The following is a 9972-nucleotide window of genomic DNA, read 5'->3' as shown; positions in this document are numbered from 1 at the left end:
CCAGGGGCAGCCATGCCAGGGTTGATGGCCCGCCGGCCAAAGCCAGGACTAGGGGGAGTGTTGGTGCCCACTGTCCTGTGGCGTGCCTGAGGGCTCCCAGGCATGGTGTGGACACCAGCTGCACTGAACTGAGGCCGGGCCTGGCTTTCCGGAGAGGAGTTGAGCTGCTGGAGGGAGTAGTCGGGGCTGCTGTAGTTACTGCCCACAGTTGGGAGAGGAGAAGAGCTCTGGTAGCTTCTCTGGGCTGAAGGGCTGGGCTGCCCCAGGCTGCCGGAGCGGAAACCAGAATCCAGCAGAGGCTGGGTGGGTGTCCTGGGGCCCTGGTCGCTGCTCTCTCCTGATGGGAAACTCCCCATGGAAGTGCTGAGGAGAGACACAGGTTGAAATGTCAATGGACAGCATTTAATTAAGGGCACACTTTCTATGGGTGCCCAGCCCTCCTTCCACCCACTAATAACACCCACTAATAACACAACCCTCACAGTGCATCAGAGTATCAGGGCATTTATTTGTTACTTTATGGATGCATCAGAAGACAAAAACGGAGATTCAGAGAGCTAAAGCAGTAGGCCTAGCAGCATACGGCTCATAAAAGGCCAGGGTTCCAGCTCACTCAGCTGTCTGACTTCCAAGTCCACATGTTCTCCAGTGCAACATGCTGACTTCTGAGACACACACCCGAGCAAAGAAATCCCTCCCATGGAAACTGCAGAGGCTACAACTTCCTGTAGCAGCCTCTAGCATCACAGAAACTCCCACTGGAGAGGGGTCACAGCACTTGGCTCTTGTACCTCCTGGGGGGTAATCCCACCTTGACTCAGTTTCCCCAGGTGCGCTCTCATCATCCTTAATCCTTAAATTCTTTTTTTTTTTTTTTTTTTATTGGGTACATGTGCTCGCCAGACAAAAAGAGAGAGACAGAGAGAGAAACCACCTCAAAGGGGACATGGCCATGCCACAGTTCCTTTTCCTCCATTCTCAGGATTTGAGTCACACACACACACATGCACTGGCATATTTCAAGCCACCAGGTTCAGGACCTTAACCACCACACCACCTGCTGGCCCCTACTTAGAGACTTTCGAAATCTATATGTTATAGCTATGGATTGTGATGCTTAAGTCAGTAATTACCGTTGTCACAACTAAAACATGATAGTAATGGACAGGGAATTGCTGGAAAGAGAAAAAGATTATCTGTGGGACTGAGATTTTTTGCAAAGTTTTATTATGATTAGAGCTTTGTGACTTTAACTGTTTTTCACTAACTTGTTCTTAATGATATTAGCTAACTATAGTTTATTGTGTAATTACAGTTCATGTAGGTTGTATAGTTCAATAGGCAGTGAATTATACTGGAGAGAGTAGTTCATATTTATTATTAAAAAATAGTACAGAAGCATGGAGAATTAAAGTATTAGATATTTTGACTCCCCAATTTCTATTCCAAATATGTAGTCACTTTTTAGTTCCTTGTATATTTTTAATGAAAATTTTTTTCGCTTATTAAATTGAATGTTTTGTGTACATTATTAGAAGCAGTTTAAATTCATTATGTATTTATTTCACTGAGCTGCTTGAATATTCTTTTAATTTCTAGGCCTCTACTTCTGAATACTAATGGAGCCCAAAAGAAGAATCTGTTTCAACACATAGTCAATGCTATAGGGTACATGTGCTCGCCAGACAAACAGAGAGAGACAGAGAGACAGAAAGCAAGAAATCACCCCCCCAGGGGGGGATGGCCACGCCGCAATCCCTTCTCCTCCATTCTCCTCTCGGGATCTTGGGCACGCATGCACATGCACCCGGAATGAGTTTTAAGCCACCGCGTCCATGACGCGAACCGCGGTCAACTACATGGGAGTCCAGCGATAGCCATTATGCTAACTGCTGGTCCCCATCATCATCCTTAACTCTTGAGAGCACTAGAATTGGGTTTTCTCTCCTGGATAACTCCAAAAAGACAAAGACAAAGAATCCACAAAAAGGGGATTTCAGCTCATTTTCAGGTCTGCTTTCCAGTCTTTGTATCTGGCCACCAGTGGAGCAGGCTGCCTCGCACAGTAATGAGGTTCCCATCCCTAGGGGCATCCAAGCAGAAGTTGACCGAGCTATCGCTCTGATGTTGTGAGAGGAGTTTGGATTAGATGTGATTCTACAACTTGGATGACATTCAGTTCAGAGAGGATGTCCCGGTAACAGCCATAATCAAAGTGCCCCATGCGAGGCTAAGTACACGCCCAGGTGACCAACACATGGGAGCATGGCAGCCCATGGCCTGTGAGCTGAGAAACCTGGATTCTGCTTGGTAATGTTTTCCATGTGGAAAATGAGGCTCTGATTCTTCCCCCCCAAAACTTCTACCCATCATGAGGGTCGACAGGAGCCTTGTATAAATTGGAGCTACAGGGAGGTAGCAGTGGGCTGTGCACCAGCAGGGGTCCCCGCACAACTAGTGGGCCACCCTAGGGCTGCAGGCTGAAGGAGTCTCGGTGCTGGCTGGCCCCTCCCCAGGTCAGTTGGATAAGCTCTGGTTCCCTGAGTGATGGGTGCACTCTTGGGTCCAGCAAGAGCCCAGGGCAGAAGTCAAACAGGACAAAGTCTACCTTGGATCCCAGAAGGGGCCGGAGCAGACCACCACTTTCCAGTATGGAATAAGCTAGATTCTGAGGGATGGGAGATAAAGCTGGACACCCCAGGCTGAGCAGGGGGGACAGCGAAGTGGGGTCGTGGCAGATTAATCCTGGGGAGAAACACCAGCTCCCTGAGTCCTGACAAGGGCCAGCACCACAGAAGGAGGAACTTGAGTGAGAGACAGCGAACCACTTTGGACCACCAGCGCTCACTGGGAGTCAGCAGAACGTTGAGGGCAAGTCATGAAGATCTCCCAAACAGAGGACATCTCTCCGCCAGAATAGACAGAGCAATGCAGCCTCTTCCCCCCATCCAGAGGCTGGGAAGGAGCCAGGTGGACTCAGGGAGGCAGCCTTGGCCAGGCTGCTTCATCTCTGTCCCTCAATTTCCTCTTCTGGAAAGTGGCAACACCAATGGTGCTCACCTCCCAGGATGGCTGCAGGGTTCAATACTTATAGAACGCACTCAGCCAAGTGCCTGGCCCCATGGAAGCATCGCTTCATAGTGATCATTTCTGCTGGTACTATTTCACCTCGGGGGAAGGACAACGCCTTCTTCAGCATGGTACCCCTCACTCCTTCCCACAGTCTGGGATGGGTGAGTCAAATGCACATCTGGGCTCCCCATAGGACTCGGCCCCTCAATGTGCTTTGATGAAGCAGTTTAAGAGGTCTGTCATCTGATGGCATTTCTGCCCATCCATTCCCGAGACAAATCCCCGCAGCCTCACCTATCCTGCCCCAGGCTGGATTCCCATCCCTGACCAATTCCCCTCCATGGCTTACCTGTCAGCACTGAGGATGGGACTGCTGGTGGAGAGGGGACTCGGGGAGACAAAGGAGCTGCCCAGGGTCCCATTCCTCAGGGGTGTCTCATGCCCGTAGGCCTGGGTAGCTGGGGCGCTGAAGCTGTGGGGCCCAGGGTCCTGAGCTCGGGGTCCAGCCACTGCTGTCCGCGCCACAGACTCCACATAGCTCCGGGGCTCGGGAAGAGGCAGGGAGACATAGACTGAGCACATATCCACAGGCAGTGTGGACCTCCCCCCGCCCCCTCTACCCCCACCGAGCCGACCTGCCAGCAACACAGCCTGCCCAGAGTCCAGCCCCAAAAGGATGCAAAGGACACTTTCCCTGGGTGTCCTGACCTCCCATATCCACCCCTTCCCCACAGGAGCCCTTAACCAGGGCCTTGCTCAGAGCATCCCAGAAAAGGGCCCTAGAGACTGCCTTGAACAGGGCCCTCACAGAATCTTCTCTCCAAGAGCTAGGACATCTATCCTAGCCAGCAGCCTTCTAACTGTTCCTTTTCTCCAATGACCCTACAGCCCGGCACCCAAGTCTTCCAGGATCCCCAGGCTCCCTTCTAATCCGAGGCTCTGCAGCAGGCACAGAGCTCCAGGCCAGCCTTTCCCAGATCTCAGAACAGTGCCAGGGTTCATACAGGCTCCTCCCCACACCCAGAATCCAGCAACAGGCTTGTTGGCCTAGCAACTGGCCTGGGCTGGTGAGTCATGCCCAGTGCCAGCCACTGTGGACTCAACAGCCCATTGGACGCCAAGACACACCCACCCACCTCTGCCTGGCACTCTTAGTCCTCCTGCAGAGACTGACGTCAGGGAACCTGTTCCCTGTGAAGCTGGACATTCTAACGCCCACCTCTGGCATTTCTGAGCAGCTTATGGAGGACATGCATATACATTATCCCACCAGGGTTCAGGATAGACTAAGGGGTGGTGAGTGCCAGAAATGCCATTTTACAGATGAGGACGCTGAGGCCTGGAGGGGGAAATGACTCCCAGCCCAACACCAACTCCCCCTCAGCCTCCGGGGCCAGCCCCAATCCTAGCTCCATATTCATCAGGAGGAAAAAGCAGGCGGTCTTGGTTTCTCTACAGATGTGAGTGGGGATGGATAACATTGCTGCCACCTCCAAACCTGGCACCATCCCTGTCTCACCCAGCTAATACCAGCCTGAGAAACTGAAGGACAGAGTCTGTGCAGCCCTAGGGAGATTGCTGAGTGATGGTCCCTTGGGAGCAAGAGGGCTGGGTCCAGGCTGCTAAATGAAACCAGCCCAAGGACAACCTCAATGTGGAAGAAGCCTCATCACCAGGGTGTTAAGGAGTGTGGCAGGGCCTCACCACATAGGAACACAGCCTTCTGCAGTGGCCTCCCAGGCTGGACACCCTACACCCAGGGCCAGAGGCTTCCCCAGACACAAGACAATGTCCTCCAGAAAGTCACCCTTTACAGACGGGGTCCTGGAGGCCTGCGAAAGATGGGGGTGTGCAGGGATACCTGCAAAAAGGTAGGCGTGGACCAGTCTATTCCACATACCAAGATACCAGGCATAGGGTGACATAGAACCAGCCAGCTCTGCACCCAAAGCTGGAGTCCATGTAGGCAAAGGCCAGCAAGACATCCCTCAGACAGCCCAGGCCACCCACCCACCGCACAGAAGCCCCAGATTCACATCAGAGGCACTGATTCTGGGCCATCGGTCCCAGAGGCCAGGCTGGAGGGAGAGGATACAGGACACTTTCTTGTAAAGAACCCATGAGTACATACAGTAAGATAGCACTACGGTTCGTTTATGCACCCCTCTCCAAATTCACACACTAAGCCACTCTAATGGGATTGACAGTGTGAAAACGTGATCCAATTATGACATCAAAAGACGGGCGCTTTGGGAAGAAATTCGAATGAAGGTCATCAGGGTAGAGTCCCCACGACTGACTCCTGGTATGTTTCAAGACAGAGGGACTCACAGACGCCACTCTACTCTAGCCCTTGTGAGTGACTGGGATTCTGAAAGAGTCCACCAGATATGCCCTGTGTCTTAGGACCGCCGAGTCATGAGCTGAATAAACTTCTATTTTAACAAATCACTCAGTGTTGGGTACTTTCTGCATTCGCAACAAAATAGACTAGCACGAACGGTCTCTGTCATAACAACGGATCTGCCGCTGTGTGCAAGTACTCCTAGACGATAGGTAAATGAACAGCCACGGCTGTGTGCTAACAAAATGCTCCTTACAAAAATGGGCGGTGTTTGGGATCTGGCCTGTTGCCATAGTTGGTTGAGCCCTGATCTAACCTGTCTCCTCAGTCCAGAATTGGAACAACTTGCCCCAGAACAAACTGTCAACCAGCAGCCAAAGACACTAGCACCAATGTCCAGACTCACGGTGCTGGCTCTGGGTGGCCCAGAGAGGACACATAGCCTCCTAGGGATACCCACTGCTGGCCGCCTAGAACTCCAACCCATCAGTCAAAGAAGAGCCAGCCCCATCGGGTTATTCTTCATTATATGAAGAGAGAATGCTTTGGAGAATTAAGTACCTGGCCCGAGTCACATAGCTAACAAGTGGTAGAGTCGGGCTTGGAACCCAGGCAGCCCGGCTAGCCCAGAGCTTGCCCTTTCCCACTACAGTCAGAACTGTGTGACAATCAGGGAGCTATAGTTTTACTCCTGGCCCTGAGGTGCAAACCCAGTTTGGCAGAAGGAACATCAGAGGGAGCCTCCACTCACAGAAATACAAACAAGACCCAAGGGCAGAGTTCACCCTTACCTCCTAACCCTTGTCACCCTGGGTCATTTTCTCTGAAAACTCTGTATGCACCCCTTCAGGCACTCAATACAGTTTCACGTGGATCCCAGCAGTATGCAGCATCCCTTCTCTCCTACCCAGAAATAGCAGGGAGGATCCTATCATTCCTTGGCCACCCACAGGCTCCTTGGACCAGAGCTGCCTGGCTGGTCTTTATTCCCAGGGCTCCACACAGTGCCCAGCACACACCAGGCCCTTAATACACCTCCATCCCATTAATAGGTGCATGGGTCTTACCTCCAGTCCTGCCCAGACAGAGGTACATAAATGAGACCCAAAAAGCACAAGTGCATTTTTCTCATTCCCTGGAGTTCAAGTTAAAACCTACATGGACACCATGGAGGTCTGTCCTGTCCTCCAACCCACAAATGTCCTCTATTCTCTACTCCAATCTGCATCCTTAGAGGCCAACGTCTACCTCCTGAATCACCCATATCCCTGCCCTCTGGCTCCAGACAGCTTGGCCTTTGACTGGTAGGAAGGCCTGGCAGATGATATTGGGGAATGAAAGAAGGTCAAGGTGCCCCTCACTGCATCCCTCTACCCACAGCCACAACTCCAGTCAGGGGCCCTCCCCTCCAGTTCTTTGCCTGTTCTTTAGGTCTGGGGTGGGGATGGTTCCTTGCTCCTGTTACGGAGCACACGGGGATACTTCTCCGCCCCTCATTGGTTTGCCCAGTCTGTTACCTAATCCATTGAACTCTCCTTGGTGGCCCCATTAGAATGAGCCATTGGTTTTCCACCAGGACCCTGACCCACACATTGGGTAAATACCTCACCCTGTAAAAAAAGTGCATGTACCCCTTCTACCAACAGTAAAGCTGAGACAAATGAGCCACACCACCTGCTCCCATAGTCAGGACAGTGTCAAGCCAGGGATCCATGGCAGCTGACTCCTGTCTGGCCTGCCTGCCTTTAGCAAGACTGAGTCCCCATTAACTGCTTCCAGCCTTAAAACAGTGACCTGGGATGAAGGTCACAAGACTGAGCGTGAGTTTGCACAGAGGGCTGATGCGACAGTAGATCAGAAATGCTGAGATGGCTATAGGATGGCCAAGTTCTTCAGGCATCAGTCACATTAGTCCATTCACTGCCCTTCAACTCCTAAACCACAGAAAGCCAGAGGAGTTCTCAAAGGAGTTGGGAGTCTGAGCTCGGGCAACAGGACCTCTCACCCAGGGAGAAGCAGCAGTGTCCATTCCCACCACGCTGTCAGGACACAGCCCGAGGGCGGGCAGCCAGCCTGGCCATAGTCGTTCAGCCTAGCATGGCTCTGCCACTTCCTGCTCCCTCCTCCTTCTCCTCTCCCACTCCAGCCTTTCCCCGATCAGCTGGTCTGTCTGCCACCCCCTCCTATTCCGAGTCAGAGGGTAGAAACAAGCAAAGCCCTCCCATGCAATCTCCGCTTTCCCTGAACCCAGAGCAGGAGGGGTCTTTGTGAGTTATCTGATTTCCTGAGTTCACCTCTGTCATGGTTTAAAACCAATCTCTGGGGCCAACCAGTTTTCTCAAGTTTTCAGACTCAGATTTCCATATGGAAAATGCTTCCTTTTCTGCCTCTTTCCCAGCTCCTCTCTCCGCCCGACCTCAGGACATATTCATATTTGTGGGTTCTTGCTTCTTTCACTCATCTGAGTCTTCAGTTTCCTCCTCTGTATGCCCACTGGACGGCTAGGATCGAGTGTACGAGGCAGGAAAGCCCCTTCTGATTCCCTCTTGCTCATTCCAGTCCCATGTTCAGCGCCAACCCCACTGCAGCCACCTGTCCCCAGGTGTGTCTGCTCCTACCACTCCACCCTTCTCTGGAACCCCCTTTCCCTCCTCTTCTCCAATCCTGGAACAGATTCACCCACAGGCAAGAGAGTTAGGAAGTGCAAGAGAGGTGGGGCCAGGAGGTTGCTTCATGCAGAACATTCCAGGAGCCCGAACCCATGCCAACTGGTTGCTGGTAGCTAAGAGCAGCTGCAGGTACAAGGGCCTCTCTGCATGGAATGCTCTTGCCCCATTCCATTTGCACCAAGGTCATATCACTCACCCTCATGTCCTACTTCTTCAGCCCAGGTTGGGTTCTTTAAGGTCTCATAAAACATCTGTTCCTTCAGGGTACTTATCTCAATGCATAATTCTGACTGATCACTTAACTCTGGTTCCCTTGGAGTGCACACTCCATAAGATTAGAAACCATATTTCATATGGCTTGTCACTTTATCCCCAGAGCTTCGTGCACAGTCTAGCACACAGTAAGCACACCAAGTACTTCTTCAGTAAGTGAAGCCAGCGATGAAAGAATGAATGAACATGAAGTATCTAGCTCAGTGCCTTAGAGCAGCCATCCCCCACATTCTTCATTTCCCCAGCTGAATAATTCTGCCTCTGATGGCTTTTCCTCACAGGCATCTTTTCTGAATTTCCCATCAAAAGATCAGCAGGGAAATGAAGCAGAACTTCAGAGGGTCCATAAAGACTGTGCCCCAGTCTGACCTGGGAGGTAGTGTGCGAATCAGGAAACACAGAACTGGCTGCCCTTGCTCCCGGCCCCTCACCCACCCCGTTCCTGGACCACAATTCAGGCTGCAATTCTGACTCCCACGCTGGAATCCTGGGGCAGGGTGCCTGGAGGCAGGAGGAGGGCTTGGAAATGGCCTTCTGACTAAGCAAGAGGAGACAAGTAACCCTGGTCTCAGTTCTGCTGCCTCCTAAATGTGACCTGGGGCAGATCCCCAGACCCCAACCACACCTCAGACCTCAGCTTTATACTTAAGACAATGACAGATGTGAACAAGTCTAGATTGGGCCACATGTCCCCTTCCGAGCTTCCATTACACCACTGAACATCTCCCTGTGCAGCACTTCTGCCTTATGATGAAACACCTTTTGGTGCTGCTCTCCTCAACATGCTGCTCCACCCATCTTTATGCCCTCGGTGCCCACCATGAGCCTGGCACATAGTAGGTGCTCAACAAATCTGCATGACGTTGCCCTGCCCTGAAATCCCTGATGCCATACACTGATGCCAAGGATCTCAGAGAACATTCCCTAAGAAGCTTCCCCTCCAAACTGTGGCTCCTGCTTAGAAAACTCTGGGCCTTATAAGCTGAGAGTCATTTGTAAGGCACATCTCAGTGTGGTTCCGTCAATGTTCACTGCTCTGAAGAATCGCCCCAGAGTGGGAGATGCAGCCACAGGGCCTGTCCCCCGTGAGATAATTTGTCCCTGGGACCTTCCCTCTGGATAGGACTTGAGATATCATTGGTCTTTTTTTGGTTTTGGGGTTTTTTTGTTTGTCTGTTAGGTTTTTTTGTTTTGTTTTTGTTTTTTGGTTTGTGCCTTAGGGTACGTGCACTCACCACAGAGAGAGAGACACACACAGAGACGGTGAGAGGGAAAGTCAAAAATCAACCCCCCCCAGGAGGGGTGGCCACACTGCAATCCCTTCTCCTCTATTCTCCTCCCAGAATCTTTAGCACACACGCCAACATAAGTTTGAAATCACCCGGATCCAGGACTCGATCTGCAATCAACCATGTGGGAATCCAGCAACATAACCACTATGCTACCTGCTGGCCTTGAGATCCCATTGGTCTTTTAGAGTCAGTTGACCACAGGATTGCTGAGAGCCTCTGCACGGTCTACCATCCCGAGCACAGGAATGTTGGCTCCAGGTACCAGCTCACTTGAGACTCTCCCTCCCAGCTTCTCTGGCCTGGAGGTCATAGCCCCTAGCCT

The 9972-nt window shown here is 51.8% G+C and overlaps 1 protein-coding gene across 1 annotated transcript in view; it reads right to left on the bottom strand.

The window, feature by feature from the left end:
- Window positions 1-9972, bottom strand: part of TNS1 (tensin 1) — a 132231-nt gene that overhangs the window by 18054 nt on the left and 104205 nt on the right. Inside the window, exons 21-22 of the mRNA XM_027775313.1 lie at window positions 3422-3621; window positions 11-363 (exon numbers count right to left, since the gene is read on the bottom strand). Coding sequence (XP_027631114.1) covers window positions 11-363; window positions 3422-3621 — 553 coding nt within the window. The remainder of the gene's footprint in view (window positions 1-10; window positions 364-3421; window positions 3622-9972) is intronic.

The sequence above is a fragment of the Tupaia chinensis genome, unplaced genomic scaffold (genome assembly GCF_000334495.1).
Source record: "Tupaia chinensis unplaced genomic scaffold, TupChi_1.0 Scaffold000542_1, whole genome shotgun sequence".
Classification (NCBI taxonomy): domain Eukaryota; kingdom Metazoa; phylum Chordata; class Mammalia; order Scandentia; family Tupaiidae; genus Tupaia; species Tupaia belangeri.
This window is presented reverse-complemented; position numbering and strand designations above follow the sequence as displayed.